A 25878-nucleotide genomic window follows, 5' to 3' on the forward strand; every position below is an offset into this window, starting at 1 on the left:
AAGAGCACTGTTGTGTGCAGACTCTGCAACAAAGGTTTGCATTCCACCGCAGTTATTCAAGCCTGCGGTACCAGCTAAATGCGAAACACGTTGCAGCTAGTACGAACACCAGAGCTAATGCTAACGCTAGTGCTCCTAGTACAACCAAGCAAAGTCGCTAACCGACTCTCCACCAGATGACGGGTTTCAAAGCCAAGATGAGTAAGTCCACATCTGATAAATTAACAAACTCACTGGCGAAATGGATTGCTGTGGACTGTAGACCACTTTCAGTGGTAGAAGATCAGGGGTTACAAAAAGTGCTGTGTTTACAAAACAAACTTGTTTTGAACAAAATAAACAGGATTTTGTTGTTTAAATTTATGTATGTGTCTATTCATTGATTTAGTCATCTACCAAGACCTGTTTGAATTGAAAAATTTTGCTTCTGGTGTCAAATATCGATATGCGATTAATTACGATTAATTAATTACAAAGCCCATAATTAATTCGATTAATTTTTTTAATCAAGTCCCACCACTAGTTCATATAGATGGTTTTCTTTTATATGGGTCAAAAGTTGTTGATACACAACTCTCTCTAGTACTTTAGAGAAGAATGGAAGATTAGAGACTGGCCGATAGTTATTAAGAGACCCTGGATCAAAGTGCGGTTTTTTAAGTAGAGGTTTAACCACAGCTGTCTTAAAACTGCTGGGAACAATGCCAGTAGTAAGAGATAAATTAACGATATCTAGCATTGTAGGTCCAAGAAAAGGCCAGAGGTCTTTAAAAAGTTTTGCTGGTAAGGGATCAAGTAGGCAAGCAGTTGGTTTAGAAGCTGACATGAACTTAGTCAAAGTATCAAGAGAGATAGTCTCAAAAGCTGTAATAATTGGAACTGTCAGTGACTCATTGTGTAGATATGAATTTAGTATGACAGGATCTGCAGGAGTAGATGGAGTTGAAGAACTAATTTTGTGTAAGATCTCATCAACCTTATTGCAGAAAAAATGGGCTGTGAATGGTGAGCAGGTAATAGACGACTGCTTGGATATGCTTGAGGCAAGCCTCGCGGTGCCAGCATGATTTTTGCACCCGCTGTTTCCCAGATAGGTTGTCTCGGACTCGCCGAAGGTGTGTTTTGCGTGGGGGTCTCAGCTCCACAGGCATCCGGGATGAATCCCCTTTACTTCAAATTGTCGTCAGCTCCTGCGCGCTGTATTCAATGCAGTCGTTTCCTAACAGACATACTAACAGATGCAATGCATTAATATCTCAATTGGGTATTTATCTCGACAGAATATAGAGTTTAAAACCGGCGGCATTTTGACTGCCTGTGGTCATTTTAGGTCGGTATGAAATCTAGTGTTAAAAATTAAATAATTGACCGAATGACACTTACTGACAGCAGTCATAAACGTTCATAAAGATTCCTCAATGTTCATGACAGGTATCATATCATGGTTATGACCGTGTCATGTCAGTCTTATGCACACCCCTTCAAATAAAGTGTGACCGATTTTAAGTAGAGGACAGTTTGGGCAGAGATGCAAGGGGATGCCATCCCCCTGTTAAATAAACTTACAAAAAAGTTGTTGTAAAGCCATCTCCTTTCCATTCCCTTTGGGTTAATGGCGCAATGAGATACATCTTGCTCAAGAAATGTTTATATGTATAAGTAAATCTAGTATTAATATTCAAATTCTATCCATATTAGAGATTTGCACACCAAAGAAATGTTACTTTATGAGCATACAGATAGTTTTTAAATACAGTTGGTGTAAGAAAATCATTCATAGTTAAGTATATATAGGCCTATGGCTACAAATTTAAAGGTAACTGTGGTTTGGAATTTTTTTTTACAAATCAGCCACTGATTATAATGGTAGAATAATTTCTTCCATGTTTGTAGGTTAGCTACATCATGCTGTTGTAACCAAGGAGTAGTATGTTGTTTGCCTCAAGATGCCGTGAGTTACATTGATTCGAACGAAACAATCAGTACATGTGAAAAATGTGTTAATCAAAAAGTAACAGCCTTTACACTATACCAGAAAACAATACTAAAAGACTGAATTGAAGTTTTAATGATATCTTTGTTGTCTTTCAGTGGTACATCCGGACGTCGATGTAGATGGCACCATTTCCATTAGGAAGTCTGGGCTTCCAGAGCACGTTGGGAATCTCCGACCACACACCCCAAAAGGATCAATGGTCGAGTGTGAACAGGACATACAAGTCAAGAATAAAGTTGAGCATGAGGACGTGTCCTTCACCCCTAGTCAAAGATCATCATCCCATCTAGACTCAGCTGCACCTGGTATAAAATCTCTCTCAGCTACTCTCATGCATTTTCCTCTAACTGTCCCATCTAAGGAAAGCCACTCCCTCCTGTCACCCCCTGACCCCCTAACTGACATATCACAACAGGCCAGGCTACCCACAGATAAGGACATCCCCAGCACCCCTGACACGGACTTAATGAGCCAGGTTCCAGGCAAGTCTCAGAGTGCAGATATAGTCCCCATAACACCTGACAGGGATGCTCCATTAACAGGCAGCAGCATATTGCTCAGCCCCTTTTCCTACTCTGCCCAGTCTCCTATTTTAAGTGCTGGTGAGCCCCGCACCCCAGGCAGAGACCTTTCATTCACGTCTGTCTTCCCTGACCCCACAGCCCTAACTATTCATAGGAAACCTTCCTCTGAAAGCCTGGATGATAGGCCAGCCTTTAAGGAGCCCCCTATCAGTACCCTGCCAAACCAGGACCTGTCCACTGGCATACAGAACTCCACCCTTCTGCCTGAATATGTGTCTGCTGACCTAGATGTCCCAGTGCCATCTGACACTGCCCCAACTAAAAGGAAGCCTGGTCATCCCAAGGGTAAGAAGACATCTGTAGTTCCCTACCTGTTGAGTCTTTTAAGCTTTCATCCACTCCTACCCATCTGCCACAGTTCTGTGATTCATCATGTGTTGCAACCTGAACATATCATCAATAATGAACCCGGGGTCATCAGGTGTTTCGGGTCTTAACATCAGACACTCTCGCCCGAGCAAAACAGCCAGGGGTGATCAAGCCCCAACTTGTATCCAGGCTGTGTATTACTCCACACATCACCCCTCTTCACCCAGAGCCAACGGGAAGTCTTTTCCGCGGCTTTCAAGATGTTGCTAATGGCTCTTCTTTGCAGCCCACAAATCCCCAAGAGTCTCCAGACCCAGTATTGAGACTGGCCTCCAAAGCCCCTGCAGTCCACCTCAACCGGCTCACAGTGGGTCTTCCACCCATTCCTCCAACACTCAGCTACCACATCTGCATACCTGGCTGTCTTCCTTTCTTGCGCCTCCTCGATCTGATCTTCCCAGGGGACAGTTAGTTTTAGCAAAACCACTTGCTTGGTTGCCACAGACATCAGGCGCATATCTGGCATGTCTCGCATATCTGGAGTGTGGTCACTGCGATGGTGTCGGGGAACCCCAGTTGTTTCCCTAGGTCGACCAGGAACTGCCAGTCCCTTGCTGTTGCAATGAACCCACCCTGGTCCTTTGGCTGGGGCTGGGTCATCAACCCTGCTCGAACAAAGGCCGTGGCGCATTTTGTTGGGGTTTTACTGCTTGCTGTAGCTGATCCCAGTGCAGATGGTATCTGCTACTCCCCACAGATCTTGCTCATGGTGCCAACAATACCACCCCTCTCCCAAAGCCTTTGGACAGCAGCTCAGGATGTGCTCTAAGGATCACCTTTTCTGGCAGAGTTGGCAAGCAGGTGAGTCCGCCAGGCCCCAGCTGAACAGGTTGGAAGGGCTCAGGAGGACATTGTACACTGACTGGACCAAAAACTTGAATCGGTGTGATTCCGCCTTCCAGAGTCTGCCCAGGTGATCTTTTGGCTGGTTGTATGCTCCCACTTGGTCCAGGCCCCCTGCTTGCACATACCCGCCATTCTGCTGTAGCGAGCGTCCTTCACCTCTGTGCGTACCTCCTCCTGGATCAGCTTTCACCTGTCCTTTCCTTGGGCTTTACCGTAGCAAGCTCAGGCTAAAGTTGTTGTAATAGTTGAGGATGAGGGTTTGGCTCTTCTCTGGGACATGGTGTCTGATCAGCGCCAATTCTACCAGCTTGTGTGGGATCGATCTGTAGGCATTAGCAAGGTCCAGCCACAGCACTGCCAGGTCTCCACCACTCTCTCGTGCCTTTCTGATCAGATGAGTTACCACTGTGTGCTCTATGCATCCTGGAACACCAGGGACTCCTCCCTTCTGCACCGAGGTGTTGTTCAGGAGAAATCCCATGAGGCGATTGGCAACAATCTTGAATAAGATCTTATATTCCACACTGAGGAGTGAGACCATCCTAAACTTCTCGATGTTGCTTGTGTCCTCCTTCTTAGGAATCCAAACACCTTTTGCATAACTCCACTGCTGTGGCACCTTTCCCCACCTGCAGATCACCCTGTAGATCTTCCAAAGGCATTCCAGAAGCCTGGGACACCTTCTGAAGACTTTGTGCGGCACTCCACTCGGGCCTGGGGCTGAAGATGTTCTGGCTGACTTGATAACCTCCTTGATCTCTTTCAGTGTAGGTTCGTTGATGTTGAACAGGGTGCTGGGTTCGGGTGGGGATATAAGAGCTGCACAGTGGCCAAGGTCTTGCTCCCTCATGCTGTCACTGTCGGTCGGTGTTGCTAATGTAGCAGTTGATCTCTTCCTCAGGGCACCAGCATCTTCTTCATAAATCCAAATGGGTTTGCAATAAAGGTACTGTGCTTGCAGGCCTTTTCCTTGCCCCTCTTCCTGTGCCGCTCAGCGCGCAGCAGGGTGATTAGCCTTTCCCTTACCATGACTCGAAGCTCTGACAAGGCTGCCTTCTTTTCCTCACTTGCCATCCTGTACTGGCTCGATCCAAGTGTCCTCAGCTCTTCTCTGAGTTGGGCGATCTAGTCTTGGTGGCTAATGCTAGTTAAAGCATGCTCTCATTTAACTAATTTGTTCCCTTGTTTTAATGAAAACATGCTCTAGTTTTATTAACTCTTGTCCTCCCAGTTTGAAATACTAAAATACTAGGCTAAATGCAGGCCTGATTGCTTAGTCCACTCCCACCTGCAGCTGCTGCCAGTCTTGTGCCATGGACTGCCCCCTTGCCTCAGAATATTCCCATTCACAGACATTCCAGATCACTTTACTAAACATTTCTCAATATTCCTGTGAATTTAGCTCTATAGGAATGGGTGAAATAGCAGTCATCACGGTGCTTAGTTACTTAGTAGTGTCGCTATCTTTTAAAGCTCTATATAATAACTTTTTCTATGGTAAAATATTAACTTTTAATTCCTTTTAAAAGTCTGTACAAGGTGTAAACACAAATTTAGTTTGAGACACTTTGCTCTAAGGTTGGGCGATCGTTGCTATTTTCTTATCCTCCAGTCGTTGCTACTCAGGATAGCTGACAGGTGATCCAATCATCAGTGGGTGGCAGAAGTAGGGGGTTGGCAGAGTTGCGTCACGGCACGCCAGTGAAATGCCAGCATAGACGACTTGGCTTAGTGTCAAAGAAAAATTTAACATCTTGTATTTGGGAATATTATGGGTTTTACCTGATTTGTAGTAGGTGTATATTTATTTGTTTTTATTACATACCTTATTCTCTGTTTAGCATTTTTTTAAAATTATTATTGACATCAGAATATAATTTGGATTAAAGATTTTGAATAATCATCTTTAGCGTGGCTCAGCATCTGATGGAGCTTTGAATAATTGAGCCTTTAAGCTCTCTGTAAGCAGTACATTTAAAGTTACGTGAATAAACATAAGAGCGTGAACATTTTATTTAAAATATTTAAACTTTAAAAAATATTTTGTAGCAATGTCTCCTATGTTCAACAAAGTCTCCCTTTTAAAAGTCCTTGTGTCTGTGTTTGGTGTGACAATATCCAAGCTTCATGTTGCGTTTAATATTGTTATGTTATCTTTAATCATCACAATCCAAATCATATCCATACCATTAACTACTACTATGGAGTGCAGAGCAAAGTTTGGGTGAGCAGGCATGTGGAGATGGGAGATGCTGGTGTCAGATCCATGAAGGAGACAGCAAACTGGTTTGTAATGAAGGATTTAAAATTAAGTTGTCACTTGTGCTGATCAACAGGGCTCCGCAGGCGGACATGCCGCTCCACCAGAAACATCTCTAAATGCACACTAGGTCCCAGATTCTAGAGATTTTCATAACATTTTAGTTCTGATAGATAAAATCGCCTTTATCGGCATGGGAAAAACCAGTCTTCGATACTCCCTTCAATTATCGATATACGTACGATCCGATCACCAGTCGGCACAAGCCGGCTTTGCTATCACCTATTCTAATCACAGGTGTACTGGTAAGTACACTGGCGAGGAATATTGGTGTCGCATGGGAAGTGATGCATGTTACACAACATCCTGTTACCCTTGGTTGATCAGTGTTAATGATAATTTATGACTGTGAATGAGAAAAGTCAATCTAGTGTTTCAGCAGTGGTAACAGTAAAAAGATAACCATGACCTGACACCTGTCATGAATATGAATGAGTCTTTATGAATGTTTATGACTGTTGTCACTAAGTGTCATTTGATCAATTATGTTATATTTAATGCAAAGTTGACATTCTTTGAGATGTCTGTTTTCGAGCTACAGATGCGTGAAATATATCAAATCGAGCAGATCAGTCCCCCTCGGGTTGCTACAACAAAGACATCTCAAACAATGTCAACGTGGTATTAAAAATGACATAATTGACTGAATGACACATAATGACAGCAGTCATAAACATTCATAAAGATTCCTTCATGTTCATGACAGGTGTCGTGCCATGGCACTTTTGTGCACACCCCTTCAAATAAAGTGTGACTGATTATAAGTAGAGGACAATTTGAGTAGGGATGCAGGGGGGATGCCATCCCCCTGTTAAACTTACAGAAATCAAGCTATTGGAGAGCTGCCATTTCCTTTACATTCCAGTAAGTTGTTTGCCTCAAGATGTCGTGAGTTACATTGATTTGAATGAAACAGTCGGATCTAAGGACAGGATATTGTATTGCCATAAAGCTCACTCAAGCAAATTTTGTAATTTGTGTTAATAAGCTATATAAAAGTTTGTTAATCAAAAAGTAATGGACTTTATACCATACCAAAAAAAAACTTTACTGAAAGACTGTATTGGGTTATTAATGATATCTTTGTTGTCTTTCAGTGGTACATCCAGATGTTGATGCAGATGGCAGTATTTCCATTGTGAAGTCTGGGCTTCAAGAGCATGTTGGGAATCTCCGACCACCCACCCCCACAGGTTCAGTGGTCGAGTGTGAACAGGAAGTGTCCTTCACCCCTAGTCAAAGATCATCATCCCATCAAGACTCAGATGCACCTGGTCTAAAATCTCTCTCGGCCACTCCCATGCATCTTCCTCTTCTAACTGTCCCATCTATGGAAGGCCACTCCCCCCTTCTGTCACCCCCTGGCCCCCTAACTGACATTTCCCAACGGGTCAGGCTACGCACAGATGAGGACAGCCCTGACAGGGACCCAATGTGCCAGGCTCTAGGCAAGTCCCAGAGTACAGATATAGTCCCCATAACACCTGGCAGGGATGCTCCATTAACAGGCAGCAGCGTATTGCTCAGCCCCTTTTCCTACTCTGCCCAGTCACCTGTCTTAAGTGCTGGTGTGCCCCGCACCCCAGGCAGAGACCTTTCCTTCACGCCTGTCTTCCCTGACCCCACAGCCCTAACAATTCATAGGAAACCTTCCTCTGAAAGCCTGGATGATAGGCCAGCCTTTAAGGAGCCCCCTATCAGTACCCTGCCAAACCAGGACCTGTCCACCGGCATACAGAACTCCACCCTTCTGCCTGAATATGTGTCTGCTGACCTAGATGTCCCAGTGCCATCTGACACTGCCCCAACTAAAAGGAAGCCCGGTCGGCCCAAGAGTAAGAAGACCCCTGTAGTTCCTGTTGAGTCTCTTGAGCTTTCATCTACTCCTACCCCTCTGCCTCATGTTGTAGCTGTGGACATTATGTCTACCAAGTCTCCTGATATCTGCAGCCACCACAGTCTGGACTTCAGGGAAGGTGATGTAGAAAGTCAGACGGTCCTGCCTCCAGCAGACACCTTTTTGCATTATGAAGAAGCAGCACCTCTTACTGTGAAACCTGCAAGGAGGGTACGGCGAGGATGGGAGGAGCTGCTGCTGGGTAGCCTATCTCCTGTCACTTCCCCTCCTTGGCCCATGTTCACCCCACGCAGTGAGTTTGAGGAGATGACGATCCTGTATGACATTTGGAACGAAGGCATTGATGAAGAAGACATCCGCGTTTTGCAAATCACGTATGACAAGATGCTCCTGCAGGATAATGGGAATGAATGGCTCAATGACACACTGTGGGTCAACCATCCTCATATCCTTTACTGCTGTCCCTCTACCTGAGCTACAGATCATTACTGTAGCTACACATATATCCCTTAATGTGTGTTACTCTGCTTAATACTGTGTAATAGGTGGTACCCCCTGCTGCCAATCATTTTTACTAATTCACTTTATATCTGTACTATAGATACATCCAACGATAGCGTGAGTTGACCAATACCTGTTAAGTTTCAAAATGATTTCTTTGGCAGTCCAGTCATGATTTAAAGTTTCCCGACTTTTCCTTGACTCCCCTGCACCTACCAACATCAGAGGAGTGAAACGCAAGAGGAGAGATGATGGCATGAGAGATCACATGACTGGCTGTGCGCGTAGTGAGGGTTACTACAAAATTGATAAGAAGGATAAAATCAAATACCTTCAAAGCTCAAGGTTGCTGTCAGAGGAGCCACCAGTAGACACCCAGGTAGGCAATAAATTGAAAATGTGGTGCACCGTTTAAATACAGATCAGTTTAAAGTTTCATACAGCCTTGTCAGTTTAGCTGTTTAAGTGTGCATGTGTATTAGGCATACAGGGAGTTCTCTGAGATGATAGGGGTACGTGTTCCATCTAGTGGTCAAAAAAGGAAAATTACCAATTTCCTCTCAAACCCTTGCACAAATATGTTCTTCATATTTATCCTGACTTTTGCCGTTATGTATTGTAAGCTGTCTAAAATGGAACCCAAATTTTCCTTTATTGTGGATGGTAAACGTAAGAAAAAGCTGTTACCATCATGAAAACTTATGACAGTGGCCCTGTCACACTGTGTGACTGCTCTCCCACTGGCTTTTGTGTGGAAAAAGGCACATTTTTCAAAGATGCAGAACCCAGTCTTTAAGTTGCTGTAGGCTGATACCTGTCTTTATTGTTTTTTTCTGATCAGGGTATGAGTATCCCTGCACAGGTACATGCTTCCACCAGAGCTGGCTCAGAGCGGCGATCAGAACAGCGCCGTCTGTTGTCATCTTTTGCGTGCGACAGTGACTTGCTTAAATTCAATCAGTTGAAGGTAAACAAAACGTATCTTTTACACAGAATTATAAATTGTCCTCTTACTTAATTTGACCTTTTACGTATTTTTTTATTTAATCCATAACTCTTGTAGTTCCGAAAGAAGAAAATCAGGTTCTCCAAGTCAGACATCCATGACTGGGGTCTTTTTGCTATGGAACCTATTGCTGCAGATGAGATGGTGATTGAATATGTGGGACAGAACATCAGACAGGTGAGACAGTTAATTATTCTGTCCAAAAGGAATTTCCTGCCTAAATAATTATTTAGGTAGGAATGATTTAATAATAATGTAATTAAATAATTATTTTATAATTATTTTGATTATTATATTATTATTATATACCAATTATAATAATTTGATAATAATTATTTGTAACTTTTTTTACCTAGCTCCTTGTATGGGAATATATAGACAGTTTTGAACATCCTTATTCTCATCCATCCGATCTAATCTCCCAAATTGATACCAGGACAGTGTAACAGTGAAATTTCTGCTGCTTAACCTTATTCATCATTCAAGTGAAACAAGTTTTTTTGTGAATATGCTGGAGAAACCCATTCTCTAAAACTATGAATATTTTATAAATGACAAACTTCCATGTCCAGGTGATTGCGGACATGCGGGAGAAACGTTACGAAGAGGAGGGGATTGGGAGCAGTTACATGTTCCGTGTAGATCATGACACCATCATAGATGCCACAAAATGCGGCAACTTTGCCCGTTTCATCAACCACAGCTGTAATGTAAGAAAACTAAGCAAGCTTTTCTTTTCCTATTCAACAAAGTCCAAAGAAGTACTGCCCTATTGACCACTATCAAATGTAATATAAATATATTTTATTTTATTAATTTAATTAATGTTTTTATTTATAAAAATACGTTTTGTATTGATAAATGTTTTAAATTTTATTTTTATTTATTTTAAATGTATTTAATTTTTTATTTCAATATATTTGATATATAAATATATCAAATATAATTTATTGTTACTTAAACACTAGCAAACATATTCTATCGTTAATATTATCCTTTTGGTCTTTCTCTTAGCCCAACTGCTATGCTAAAGTAATCACTGTGGAATCCCAGAAGAAGATTGTGATTTACTCCCGACAATCTATCAGCGTCAATGAAGAAATCACGTATGATTATAAGTTCCCCATTGAGGATGAGAAGATCCCCTGTTTGTGTGGGGCAGAAAACTGTAGGGGCACATTGAACTGAAACTGGTAACAGTATTTTCCTGACTGAAACAGCACTGTCCCATACTTATATCCTAGACACGCACAGAGACTCCATGCCAAAAAAACCAAGAGGAAAAGGAACTAAATGAAACTCATTCAGTTACAGTTCTACTACCGATATAGGACTCCTCACATTAAAAATGTTTGCTCAAGATTGTTTACGACATCTGGTGCTCTTAAAATGAAAAAGCATACTTTTTTAAGACTGCCAGTGATTCAGAATTAAAAAAAAATATATATATATAGACTTACTGGTGCAGCACTCTTCTAAGTAGTATTTCAGCATAGTCCCTGCACAATGTTGTCCTGGTTTGTACAGTTTTGTCTATACAGTTATTTTCCTCATAAGCTTTACATAGACCACTCATGGTACATATCCCCCGACATAGAAACTCACACATCGAGCAACTTTTTGATACTTTTAAAATGCACAAGCCTACCAGAATACACTTCTCTCTGGAAGAAGACATGGTCAGTCTGCTAGCAGATGGCAAGCTACACTATTCTGATCCAAGGGCAGAGACGGGGGATGGGGTAAAAACCACTGAGAACTCAAGACACCATCATAGACACCATCAGCCTGCCATTGACTGAAACCCCTTTCTTACTCTACCTCTGCAGCACCAGTTTTCCTAAAATTACACAAAAATCGATCAGGCTTAAGCAACTAAATGGTTAATCAGCCGCTAATTTGGAACACTTGGGTATCAAACCTGCTGTCACCAGCCAACAATGTGGATGATGCTGCTTCCTGTTATTTTGTTCACAGTCATGAATAGATTCTCATTTGCAAAGATGTTCAAAATGGTATTAATGATGTTCCAGTGTTTCCTTTATAGATATTTGTTCCATAGTTTGTTAAAAGACACTATACTTGTGTATGTTATTATGATTGAGAGTGTTGATGAATTTACAGGCTAATTAGACTGAATAACTATCAGTATATGTTTGTGTGTAAAAATGTGAGTTCACTGCACTCTATCGGCCATTGTATAGAAGGCTAACTAGTCATCCTGATAAGAGAAATGTGCGAAACTAATGATGGCAAAGAGTTAGTTGATTCTTTTTTGTAACCACTGCACAATGTAAAAAAAAAATGTAAAAAAAAAAATTAAATCCTTCAAATTCCTTGATGGCCAATAACATGGCAAAAATTGAAAAAAATAAATGCATTGTTTTGAGTGCCATTCACGTATAGGCTTGTCCAGTTAACCTGAATAGCAAAACAACAGATTAAGGTTGTTTCCTAGAGCTGTTAGTTGCAGATGTGTTAACCTGCATGCAAATGCAAAGAAGTGCTGCCTATTTTGACTGTAATATTACTGTATGTTTTTCTTCATTGATTATGTGTTTTCAGGATGGCTGTTAGAGGAAGTAAAACTTATTAGCCTGTTTTGTTTTTTTTGTTTTTTTTTATTTTGTTTTTTTGTTTGTTTTTTGAGCTGATAACATGTTGGTATGACCTAGGCTGGTAGAGCAGATTGCCCTGGTTATAATGTTAAGAAGGAAAAAAAATTACACACCCCCTTTCACAGCCCCCATTAAATTGCCCAAGTAATACCGGGACGATATAGAGGCCGAGACACATGTTACGTAGGTGACAGGTGGGTTTGTGCAGTAGATCAGTGAGAGATGAGCAGAAAGGCAATATGTCAGTGTTAACAAACTAAGCCCTGGGTAGACTTGTGACGAACCTCGGTGTGTTCTGCTGCACCAATTCCACCTTCAGACCCCCACCACACCACCGTCGCTGTCCTCTTCACCTGCACCCCTTTTTCCAACCATCTTCAGAAAAGATGAGTGAATGCAAACAGACTAAAATTAATGCCTGACTACTCTTTTATGTCTTTGTATATTATCATGCATAAAGTGCTTCCTCCTCCACTGTAAAAAGTAGGATCTTTATACTACCAGTGTTTAATCTACCTATGAGACAGAAATGTTTCTAAAAACCCATCAGACCTCCTAGTCTTAGCCACCACACTTAAGCTCAAGCTTTCATCTTTAAATTGTGCGTAGGTTGTTTTTTTTAAGCTGGTTAAGAAATGTACATTTTTCTTTTGTGAATGCACTAGAGGCTTGCACTTATGCTTTATACCCTATCTAGAGAGTCTTCTTATGACCAAGACAGTTTTGCATTTCATTCATTTTGATTATCGAGGGTTTTTTTTCACCAGTGTTGTTAATATTGTATATTATTGATCACTTGTATAGATATGATGCTTTTTTTTGTCTTCCCAAGGGTAATACTTTTTTTTTGTTTATAACTGCATCTTTACTTTTTTTTTTTTTTTTACCAAAAGACTGAATATTTAAAAAAAAATCAGGGATCTGTAAAAGGAATCTGCAAAGTTAAACAAGGGTCGAAGGGTTGTTATTTAACGCAAAGGTCCACATTGTACATAAATTGTCTCCACCTCCCTTTGAAAGATTGTTTCTTGTAGAAACGTCTTCATTTCCTGTCCATTTCCTTTGTAATCTTACAGTATGTAAATACTTAAAATGTGAATACTATATATTTTTTTGTTTCTGGGATTTGCTACATGAATGCAGCTCACATTTGTGTAACAAAGTGAGCGTTGAGCTGGTAGCAGTGATTTCAGCTTGTGTCAAGCTTTGTTTTTTATTTTCTCTTGTAAATTCTATGAAAAACTGTTTGCAGTGTGGAGAAAAATAGCATATTGGTGCAGAATTGGCATGGGAAGAGGGACAAATTTTTAGCCTGCTTCCTATGTCTATTTATTACACAACAAATGTATTAAAAGGAAAACGTGGAAAAATAAAGGCAGTTTTGCATACAACTGACTTTTCATTCAACTTTTTTATAATTGGATAAGCGGTCCATTCCTGAGCATTATTACTATATTACTACATTATTACTATTACTATTACTACTACTACTATCTTCAGCTCCTTATTACATAGAAAGAGACAGCACACAAAGCTTGTGTGTAAATTCCATCCACATAATAGGGGTGAACATGTCTGCGGGGAGATTTTTTTATGAAACACAAGAGTTAGTGAGACGGCACAGTGGCGCAGTGGTCAACGTGGTCGCCTCACAGCAAGAGGTCCTGGTGTTTGACCCCCAGGGTAGTCCGACCCTGGGGGTCGTCCTCTGTGTGGAGTTTGCATGTTCTCCCCGTGTCTGTGTGGGTTTCCTCCAGGTGCTCCGGTTTCCTCCCACAGTCCAAAGACATGTAGGTCAGGTGAATCGGCCGTAATAAATTGTCCCTAGGTGTCAATGTGTCGGCCCTGTGATGGACTGGTGGCCTGTCCAGGGTGTCTTCCCACAGAATAGAGATCCTAATACGATCTCTATTCTGTGTGTCTCCCTGCCTGCCACGCAATGGCTGCTGGGATAGGCTCCAGCATCCCCGTGACCCTGAGAGCAGGATAAGCGGTTTGGATAATGGATGGATGGACAAGAGTTAGTGAAGCACTGAGTTGAATTGATGATCATACGAAATAACTTAGCTGAGATTCAGATATTGTCTGTTTCCTAATTAACTCATTGTCATGGACCAAGCTGGTAGACCAGAGAGAGACAGGTTTTTGTTTTTTTTTTTGGTTTTTTTTGGAGGGGGGTAAAAAAATAAATAAAATTATGTACAAAAACCAAAGTAACAAAACTACTTCTAACAATAATTCTGGGGCCATAAAAGAGGTCAAAATAACTAGAGCACTAACAAGAGAAACTTGAGGGTTGTGGGGATGCTGGAGCCTATCCCAGCAGTCACTGGGCAGCAGGCGGGAAGACACCCTGGACAGGCCCCCAGGCCACACACACACACACACACACACACACACACACACACACACACACACACACACACACACACACACACACACACACACACACACACACACACACACACACACACACATTCATACCTAGGGGCAATTTAGTACAGCCGATTCACCTGACCTACATGTCTTTGGACTGTGGGAGGAAACCGGAGCCCCCAGAGGAAACGGGGAGAACATGCAAACTCCACACAGAGGACGACCCGGGATGACCCACAAAGGTTGGACTACCCTGGGGCCCGAACCCAGGACCTTCTCGCTGTGAGGGGACTGTGCTAACCACTGCACCACCATGCCACCCACAGAATAACGATAAAACAATCATCGCTTGTTAATGAAGATGGCTGACAAAATGTACCTGGTGTGAACCAGAAAGAGCTAAGGACATCAACCCATCTTTCTCTGATCCAGAGACCCAGACAAAGATTTCAGCCTGCAAGTGTCTCCATTTTGCTCACACGTCATATTTCCACTTCCTTTGCAGGCTAGCTCTCTCCAGTTGCTCTCTGGCAAAGGTGTTGGCTTACTCCAGGTGTTCTTGGATCTAACTGAATAACTTGCAGGGGGCTGCAGGGACACCAGTGGTCCCACCAAATGGCATCTCCTTAGGTGCCTAGAGCTTCTGCAGTAAGTGTGAGAAAGCCAGAAGAACGAAAGCCACTTTAATTTTGCCATTGCACAGTTGTTTGGTTACAATGAAATGTGCCTTTTGCATGTAACCCATCCTGTTGTATAGGAGCAGGGGGCAGCTGGGGTGCAGTGCCCGGGGACAAACTCCAGTTCTTCCAAGAAGGTTAAATCAGTTCATCTGGATACAACTTTTAATGACAGTTATGTTTCATCAGTCAACTAAGTGACATCTTCAGTCTGAAGATGAAGTCTTAAGACTTCAGTCTGAGACTGTTGAGTGATGAAACGTATCTGTCAATAAAAGTTGTATCCAGATGAACTGATTCGACCTTTTTTGAAGTTCTGACCTGGATTATTGAGCATGCATCAAGACCAACTCCAGTTCTTTCCATTGCCTTGCTCAGGGACACAGACAGAAGCATTAATCCCAACATGCATGACTTTTTGATGGTGGGAGGAAACCAGAGCACTCAGAGGAAACCCATGCAGACATGGGGAGAGCCTGCAAACTCCACAAAGAAAGGACCTGGGACGGCCTGGAGTTCAACCTTAGAACCTTCTTGCTGTGAGGCAATAGTGCTCACCACTGGGCCACCGTGAGAGGTTGAATCTACATTGTTGACCTTTACACCATAATGAGGACCCCGTATGTTTGTATTTCACATTGATGTTTGGGGTGAGGCATGGCATAATGCTGGACCAGTGTCCTCTTAACCTATTAACAAGTCCACCACTCTGCAGATATAGTGTCATGAATCTTATCTTATGCATACCGTGCCTCCAAACTGGCCTTACTCGAAAACTTGGGTGGTCATAAAGCATAGTGTAACTGAGCAAAGGGCACCACCATCTTTGATAATGAGACCTTTACAACCGCGGTGACGTCACCCACTCCAGCATTTACATTCATTCACTTGCCTGAGACAGGGACAAACTGACAGAGTGGCCTCTGTTTCTGTCTTCCCTCAGAGGCGGTGACAGGAGGAGATTGGTATTACCAGAAATGTAAAAGAGGAATGTGCAAGATTCTGTCACCCGATCACATTTGAATGAAGCATCCCCGGTCTTGCTGTTTTACGCATGCCGTAATTTATAATTTACTCCACATTTCAATAAAAGACCCAATGTAATAATAATAGTAATACATTTTATTGGTGGGCGCCTTTCAGAGCACTCAAGGACACCTTCCATAACACAGTTAAAAAAAACAAAAAAACAAGCTGCACTGTATCAGACAGCATAAAATCAAAACAAAGCAGGGTAGACAATACAAAGTTAACACAACAGATAAGTGTAAAATCATCATCAACACAAAACTCAATGAGGTGTGGATCAGACTGAATATGCCAGTTTGAAAAGGCACGTTTTGAGACGGGGTTTGAAGGTTGAAAGAGAGTCAGTGTTGTGAATGTCTTGTGGGAGAGGGCTCCATAGTCTGGAGGCAGAATGACTGAAGGCTCTAGACCCCATGGTAGTCAAGCGGGCCGATGGTGTAGTGAGTTGGAGAGCAGAAGAGGATCTGAGAGTGCGGGAGGGTGTGTGGATATGAAGGAGTTCAGAGAGATAGGAAGGAGCTAGGCCTTAAAGGTGAGGAGCAGGATCTTGAAGTACGGTATTCAACAGGGAGCCAGTGGAGTTGCTGAAGAACAGGAGCGATATGATCTATGGAAGGAGTTCTGGTAATGATACGGGCAGCTGAATTCTGGGCCAACTAAAGTTCATGAAGACACTTGAGAGGAAGACCAGTGAATAGGACTGCAGTAGTCAATAGGGGATGTAACCAGGGTGTGAATGAGTATGGCAGTGCTGTTAGGTGTAAGTGACGGCCGAAGACGATAATATTGCGTAGGTGGAAGTAAGCGGACCGAGTAACATTGTTGATGTGAGCTTCAAAAGATAATGTGCTGTCCAAGATGACAGCCAGACTCTCAACCTGAGGTGACGGAGGAACTATAGAGTTGCCAGTGGTTAGAGAAAAACTATCAGGTTTAGCCAAAGTAGTAGTATGTATTCAGCTTTGACACATTTTCTAAAAACGAGATAGACAAGTCATTGATGATGCAACAGCTTTGATGGCTAAACCCCCCCCCAAAAAAACAGATATTGTAACACTTTCTTAAATATTGTGTTATAAAAAACGAACAGTCCAAGGCATAATCAAAATTAAAACTCAAACTTGATGGCACTGAAACAGGGCTATGCGGTATTCCCAAGTGACTCCCCCACCAAATCAAAGAAACCAAGCAAAAAATGCCCGCACACCATCCCCACTGCATCCCACTCCACACACCACACCATTCAACCAAAATCCAACATCACCCCCCCCCAACCACGATAAAAGTGCTCCCCTCCACAAATCCACGAACAAACTCTTCTTCTCTAACATAACTATACAACATATCAACATCTCTTTCCATTATACTATTAAAAATATTCCACACCTCAGCTTTCCTCTTTTCATAATGGACTATGTTCTTCCTTAGCTTGACAGCAAACCCTGCGTGGCTTAAAACATCTACTACTACTTTCGGCTGCTCCCGTTAGGGGGCGCCACAGCGGATCCTCCGTTTCCATTTCTTCCTGTCTTCTGCGTCTTCCTCTGTCACACCAGCCACCGGCATGTCCTCCATCACCACATCCATAAACCTCCTCTTTGGCCTTCCTCTTCTCCTCTTCCCTGGCAGGCATCTCCATCTTCAGCATCCTTCTCCCAATATACCCAGCATCTCTCCTCCACACATGTCCAACCCATCTCAATCTTGCCTCTCTTGCTTTTGGCTTAAAACACAATTTGATGAATTAACATTACATCCGTTCACTTTGCCAGTCATCCCAAACAACCACAATTCTCTCCATTCCATTCTCTCGACAAACCCACCTCTTCAACATCTGCTTATTAATAATTCCTTCATTTTCAACATGTATCCCTCCACCTCACAACCTTCAACAAACCCGTGCGTACATGTTTCACTCCCACACCACACACATCACATTATAAATACATGAATACACTGACAGCACTCGTGAGCTGGTAATATTACACATGACATCAACTTCACAAGGACACCAGGGTAGGAAGAGTTCGTTGCCTTATTGTTCTGTAAGGTTCAGACAAGGATGAACTTAACCAGGGGCGTAACGAAGGGGGGGGGGGTGCAGAGGGTGCAATGCACACAGGCGCCGCATCAGCGGGGGCGCCAAAAGTACAATGTAAAGTAAACAATTTCTGGTTGTCGGCCTATTTGTTTTTTTTAAAAAGTTTTAATATTTAATTTTGGATTAGAATATACACGTAGTTACATGTTATATTTTCAATTATATATATGTTTTTTTATTATTTTATTTGTTTGCGTACGGTCTTTTGTCGCCCCCGCTGATGTGGCGCTTGTGTGCATTGCACCCTCTGCACCCCCCCCCCGTTGCTATTCACTACTTTGATGCAGTTCTTTTAGAAAAGCCTATTTTTTTCCCGACATTCTCAATGAGAGATGCATGACACCGCTTAGCACTTATCACTTCCAGTAAACTTTCTTCTCTACTACTATTGACTACTCTTCATTCAAGTACACTCGACTGCCCCCACTGGTCAAATGGTGTAACTGTATATAAATCTAGTTTACATTAAAAAACAAAACAAAACAAAAAAACGAACGAACGAAAAATGAACGAATGCAGTAGTGCAGCAGTATCTACCTAAACTGGCATAAAACATAAACCAGTTTGGCTCCTTGATGTATTTGGTAGTCACAGCCATTTTACACTGTAATTGTTTGCTGGAACAATGCAGCGTCTTTAATTTTCAAGGAAGCCCTTTTAAGCCAGGAAAGACAGGTATCATTTCAGTTTTCATTTTACAGTAGTAAGTACGGTGCCTGTTTAGAACTGGTGTTTCCAAGCCTGCTGGGATAAAGCTTGTCATTAGCCTGGTCTTTCACACAAAGTAATGATTTTGTGCTGCATAGTGGTATTTAAAGCCACAACAGTCAACTGGCCAATCAGCCTTTGTTGGTGATATTGATGAGTATATATCATTGTTGGATAAGTTGTCATGGTGAATGTAAGCCAAAGTTAAGTTGCTGTGTTATTTGTACTGTTGATGAGTCTACTCTGATATGAAAGCAAAGTATACAGAGGAAGAGCTTGGCAAAGAAGAAGTGGGATAGGTGGAGATGAGGGAAGTAGACAGGAGTACAAGGAGATGCAGCGTAAAGCGAAGAGAGCGGTGACAATGGCAAAGGAAAGGGCGTATGGTGAGTTGTATGACAGGTTAGACACTAAGGAAAGAGAAAGGACTTGTACCGATTGGCTAGACAGAGGGACCGAGCTGGGAAGGATGTGCAGCAAGTTAGGGCGATCAAGGATAGAGATGGAAATGTGCTGACAAGTGAGGGGAGTGTGTTGAGAAGGTGGAAGGAGTACTTTGAGGGGCTGATGAATGAAGAAAATTATAGAGAGAGAAGGTTGGATGATGTGGGGATAGTAAATCAAGAGGTGCGGTGGGTTAGCAAGGAGGAAGTGAGGGCAGCTATGAAGAAGATGAAGAGTGGAAAGGCAGTTGGTCCTGATGACATACCTGTGGAGGCATGGAGATGTTTAGGAGAGATGGCAGTGGGGTATTTAACACAATCTTGGAAAGTGAGAGGATGCCTGAGGAGTGGAGAAGAAGTGTACTGGTGCCGATTTTCAAGCGCAAGGGTGATGTGCAGAACTGTAACAACTACAGAGGTATAAAGTTGATCAGCCACAGCATGAAGATATGAGAAAGAGTAATAGAAGCTAGGTTAAGAGGAGAGGTGATGATTAGCGAGCAGCAGTATGGTTTCATGCCACGAAAGAGCACCACAGATGCGATGTTTGCTTTGAGAATGTTGATTGAGAAGTATAGAGAAGGCCAGGAGGAGTTACACTGTGTCTTTGTGGATTTAGAGAAAGCATATGACAGGGTGCCGAGAGAGGAGGTGTGGTATTGTATGAGGAACTCGGGAGTGGCAGAGAAGTATGTAGGAGTAGTGCAGGATATGTATGAGCGCAGTGTGACAGTGGTGAGGTGTGCGGTTGGAATGACAGATGGGTTCAAGGTGGAGGTGGGATTACATCAAGGATTGGCTCTGAACCCTTTCTTGTTTGCAATGGTGATGGACAGATTGACGGACAAGATCAGGCAGGAGTCTCCGTGGACTATGATGTTTGCGGATGACACTGTGAGGAGAGTCTGGAGAGGTGGAGGTATGCGCTGGAGAGAAAAGGAATGAAAGTCAGTAGGAGCAAGATGGAATATATATGTGTGAATGAGAGGGAGGACAGTGGAATGGTCAGGATGCAAGGAGTAGAGGTGATGAAGGCGTATGAGTTTAAATACTTGGGGTCAACTGTCCAAAGTAACGGGGAGTGCAGGAGAGAGGTGAAGAAGAGAGTGCAGACAGGGTGGAGTGGGTGGAGAAGAGTATCAGGAGTGATTTGTGACAGAAGGGTACCAGCAAGAGTTAAAGGGAAGGTTTACAAAATGGTTGTGAGACCAGCAATGTTGGTCTGGAGACAGTGGCACTGACGAAAAGACAGGAGGCAGAGCTGGTGACAGAGTTGGCAGAGTTGAAGATGCTAAGATTTTCATTGGCAGTGACAAAAAAGGACAGGATTAGGAATGCGTATACTAGAGGGACAGCTCAGGCTGGACGGTTTGGAGACAAACAAGACAGACAAGATTGAGATGGCTTGGACTTGCATGGAGGAGAGGTGCTGGGTATATTGGGAGAAGGTTGCTGAATATGGAGCTGCCAGGGAAGAGGAAAAGAGGAAGGCCAAAGAGGAGGTTTATGGATGTGGTGAGGGAGGACATGCAGGTGGCTGGTGTGACAGAGGGAGATGCAGAGGACAGGAAGAGATGGAAACGGATGACCCGCTGTGGCGACCCCCAACGGGAGCAGCCGAAAGTAATAGTAGTAGTAGTAGCAGTAGCAGTAGCAGTAGCAGTAGCAGTAGCAGTAGTAGTAGTAGTAGCAGTAGCAGTAGCAGTAGCAGTAGTAGTAGTAGTAGCAGTAGCAGTAGCAGTAGTGCTGCAGGTGAATAGGTCTTTGATACACCATGTGGTGTAACCCAGTAATAAACCCGGGGTAATCAGGTGTTTCGGGTCTTAACATCAGACACCCTTGCCCAAGCGACCCAGCTGGGGGTTGTTGTGGCAGTTATTTAATTCCAATCTGACATTAAATGAGGAGTGAGACAAAAATCTCCCACGGTATTATCGCACGATTTTAATATATGTTCAATGAACAGACGCACAAGCTCAGACGCTTGTGTGTGTCCCGATCTCAGAGAGCACCGTCTTTATACCATGCAGTAGAACAAGGCCCAGGGGTTTGATGACAATGGTATGTACCCAGAGTCTCCTTTATCATGTAGAGGAGGTAGTTTCCACCACAATGGTGCATACTCTCCCGCATCCTGTCTTGGAGGAGATAACTTATCTTGCTGGGTAACAGAACTTGTTTATTGTTCCAAGAGGTCATCTCCCTTGGTCCTCACCTTCTGCCAGGACCTTCCAGGACTGCTTCCTGTGACACTCAAAGGACTTTCACACTTTCAGGGGCTTTCTGTAATCAGGCCCTTACCATATTTATAAAGAAGAGGCACTTTTACCACCACCTGTGTCTTGCTACACATGAGCCCCCAGGCATCCATTCAGACAATGTAACCGTAATATGGCTGATCTGTGGTCAATGATTAAAAGTAAACAGCATTTGTAATTTGCCCTCACAGGGTTATCAAGCCTCGACTTGTGTCCAGGCAGCGTGTTATGCCAACGGGAAGCTTTTTCCACAGCTTCCAAGATGTTCCTTATGGCTCTTCTTCTTTGCAGCCCACAAATCCCAAGTCCCAGGACCCGGTGTAGAGACTGGCCTGCAAAGCCCCTGCAGCCCACTTCAACCAGTTCACAGTGGGCCTTCCATCCATTCCTCCCACACTCAGCTACCAGATCTGCAAACCTGGCTCTCTTCTTTTCTTGCGCCTCCTCCATCCGATCTTCCCAAGGAACAGTCTGCTCTTGCAAAACCACTTGCACTGCATATTAATAGTCTATAATGGGACAACATTTCAATATCTTGCAAGTCCTACATGTCTCCCCCACAAAAACAGATGTTGTCCCAAACATGTGCATATTTTGAAATTGCACCAAAAAGTTTTTCTCAAAATGTAATAATAAAATTATGGTAGTATAATCGTTTTCCACAGTCTCACACTAACAATAAATGATATTTCTACAGTGGGTGACCACTTTCTTTCAAGTGAAAACATATTGGTCGTCTGACTAGATCAGCTTATCCTAAGGTTGCCATTTTCACAGCAAACACACAGTCTGATTTCACCATCACTCTAGTCATGATCACAACATTTGATCCATTCTGACTATTTCATTGTGTGCCTGATGTATTTCACTGAAAACATCTACTTTACAACCCTTACACAGCACCTATGGATACCTGTATACTTCAATATTTACCTTGGATTGGTCTGTTGCTCTTATTACCAAGATTAACTGAAACATCTCTTTCTTAAACATTCAACTATCACAAGATAAATTCACAAATAATTTTTTTCACATGAACTTTTTTTTCAAAGCCAAAGCCAAACAACAGTCAACAGGTTTTAATTTTAATTTTAATTTATCACTTACTACTGGCACTTAACTGTTCCTGGCAGTTTTAAGACAGCTGTGGTCAAACCTCACCTTAAAAAGGGTACCTCGATCCAGGGTCTCTTAATAACCATCGACCGGTTTCTAATCTTCCATTCTGTTCTAAAGTATTAGTGAGAGTTGTGTATCAACAACTTTCGACCCATATAGAAGAAAATCATCTATATGAACATTTTCAATCGGCTTTCAGGGCCTGTCACTCCACTGAAACTGCTCTGACCAGAGTGATGAATGACCTTTTACTAGCTATGGACTCTGATTCCACTTCTGTGCTTCTACTGCTGGACCTCAGTGCAGCCTTTGACACCATTGATCACTGTATATGATCAGATAGATTAAATTGTAATTTTGGTGTCTCTGACTTAGCTCAAGTCCTACTTATCTGGAAGAACACATTGTCTGTCTCTGCTATAGTACTATTGCATCAAAATTCTCTGATGTTAAATATGGTGTGCCAGTTCTTGGCCTTCTACTTTTCTCTCTTTATATTTCACCTCTTGGCCAAATCATATGAAGTTATGGAATACCTTTCCATTGCTATGCTGATGATACTCAGCTGTATGTGCCTATAAGGGCTGATGATCCTACTCAGATGACTAACTTAGAGGCCTGCTTGGGTGCTGTGAAAAATTTAATGTCAGTGAACTTTCTCCTTTTAGATTCGGGTAAAACCAAAATGCTGGTCATTGGCCCTGCTGGACACAGACACCAATTTGATTAAATAATGATAACAATCGACAGCTCTGTGGTTTCACAAACTTTGGAAGCCAAAAATCTTGGTGTTACGTTGATCCCAGCCTTTCCTTTGATAAGCACCTTAAAGAAATCACCAAGACTGCCTTTTTCACGTACATAACAAAGCTAAAATTCGGTCTTTCCTGTCCATGGCTGACACAGAGACTCTAATACATACATTTGTTTCATCCAGACTTGATGACTGTAATGTTCCGTTTTCAGGTCTGCCACATGCTAGTACTAAAAGTCTTCAGATGGCTCAGAATGCTGCAGCTAGAATCCTAACTAAATCTAGGAAATTTGACCATATTACACCAAAGGTTGCTTCCCTTCATTGGCTTCCTATCCATGTTAGATCAGAATACAAGGTGCTTCTGCTGACTTATAAAATCCTAAATGGGCTTGCCCAATCATACCTGTCTGATCTCCTTAAATTGTACATTACATCTCGATGGCTTCACTCTCAAAACACAGGGCTCCTGTGTGTACTGGGTACAGTACTGGGTGCACTGTTTGTACGTCTTCCTGGCTTTGACAAATGCCCAGTTAGGATAACCTCACTTAACCACTGCCTGTGTAATGTGGGATTTTTCCCTTCCCTGGCTAATGGGTCGGTGAGGACATTGTCAGCTCGGTGGTACAGCATCCTTATGAATCCTAGTTTGTGCTCCAGTGGATGATGAGAGTCAAACCTTAAGTACTGCTCAGTATGTGTTGGTTTACAGTAAACATCAACACTCAGATGTCCCCCATCACCAATGTAGGACATCAGAGCCCTCTTTTCCACTTCCTCCATATCCAAGTTGGCCACTTTAGGTGAAACGCATAGCACACCCATGCTTCTGCCTGTAGTACTGCCCCCTGTATGTGAAATACATGGACTGAAGACACAACTTCAGGAGTGGACACACTTGGTCAGTGTTAAGGGTGGTCCTATTGTTAAGGGTGGGGTCACCCTGTAATTTCATAAGGACTAAGAAGATGGCTGAACACAGAAGAGCTAACATGTCGGGCCAGGACTCAGCAGTCTACACCCATCTACAGGGCAGTGGCCACTTTTTCAAGGATGAGGATATGCAGGGATAAGCGTTGGACACTGGTTTGAACGGGGAGTAGAGGAGGCCCATCTATGTGATGAGGGAATGACCATCCCTGAACCAAGGGGGAGGGGGGGGGGCTAAGAGTACATCTGTCGCCAGCTTACAGTGCTGTGATTGCAACTATTCTGCAATCCTCTGTGAATAGTACACACGGCCATTGTAACGCTAGTTGGTGGTCACGGCGATGTGTATATAAGAAACCGATCATTGTTTTTGGTTCTTATGCCACTGTATTGTTTATAAGGGAAGGGAGAATGAAGAGGTCACTTAGATCAATGGCGAAACATTTTTCTCAACAAACGTTGTGTCCAGATGAGCTGATTCAGTTTTCTGTGGTTTCCTTATGTGGATTCTTGAGCATGCATAAAGACATCTTTCTGGCATGAATTTCTTCTCTCCTTCATTGAAACTGTCTTGCAACCCCCAGAGGAGGCATGCCCCACACTTTGAAAACTACTCTATGGGGTATGGTTGCAATAGTTTTTCAATAACTTAAGATTGACTTATTCTCCTTACTTTAAAACGGGACGCCATCACCTTTCATATCACCAGTATTGTCATTTATTTCGATGCATTTGCCAAAGTATTAGTATTTTCAATTACACCCTCACATTGTTAGGCTAAAATCAGCTGTAATAAGATTCATGTATAGCATTGCCGCGTTTATCTTTAGTCACTCATTGCAATTGTTGTCATAATTTCTAAACTAGACGTGTATTTTTGCAGACCATTCTCACATAGCTAGATTGGCAGAGCTCATTTTTAACTTTTGAAATGTACAAGGTAACACAACCACCGGGGCATAGATGGTTGCTGCCTTAAAATACACAGTAGCTTAACGCCACCAGTGCTAATCTCCAACAGTGATTCGCACAATTAAACATAAGGCACACACTTTATCATCATTTTAACTGAATACATTCTTACAGCTAAATAATCCTGCAAATATGCCAGGGTGTAACCATGAACAATGTAAATGGAGGAAAACATAATATGGTACTGTTGGTCACAGCATTCACAGTATTTCTTTGGCCTAAAACCACACTCAGCCCTTCGGTCTCACCGTGCCCCGAGTATGGATGTGTGTGTGTGCTTTTGAATTATATTACAAAGTATTTACCCCATATAATCACATACATTTCATTTTTTTTTTTGAAAATTGAATGGCATGGATTAAATAAACAAAAACAGGTTCATCAACCAAAATCAGGGCCATAAAGTTCTG

The 25878-nt window shown here is 42.6% G+C and overlaps 1 protein-coding gene across 1 annotated transcript in view; it reads left to right on the forward strand.

The window, feature by feature from the left end:
• The window catches only part of setd1ba (SET domain containing 1B, histone lysine methyltransferase a), a 70594-nt gene extending 57116 nt beyond the window's left edge, over positions 1-13478 (forward strand). Inside the window, exons 13-19 of the mRNA XM_056291035.1 lie at positions 2092-2301; positions 7213-8417; positions 8686-8853; positions 9316-9441; positions 9538-9657; positions 10053-10190; positions 10495-13478. Coding sequence (XP_056147010.1) covers positions 2092-2301; positions 7213-8417; positions 8686-8853; positions 9316-9441; positions 9538-9657; positions 10053-10190; positions 10495-10668 — 2141 coding nt within the window. The 3' untranslated portion in view covers positions 10669-13478. The remainder of the gene's footprint in view (positions 1-2091; positions 2302-7212; positions 8418-8685; positions 8854-9315; positions 9442-9537; positions 9658-10052; positions 10191-10494) is intronic.
• The last annotated feature ends 12400 nt before the right edge of the window (positions 13479-25878 follow it).

The sequence above is a fragment of the Lampris incognitus genome, chromosome 12 (assembly GCF_029633865.1).
Source record: "Lampris incognitus isolate fLamInc1 chromosome 12, fLamInc1.hap2, whole genome shotgun sequence".
In the NCBI taxonomy this organism is placed as follows: domain Eukaryota; kingdom Metazoa; phylum Chordata; class Actinopteri; order Lampriformes; family Lampridae; genus Lampris; species Lampris incognitus.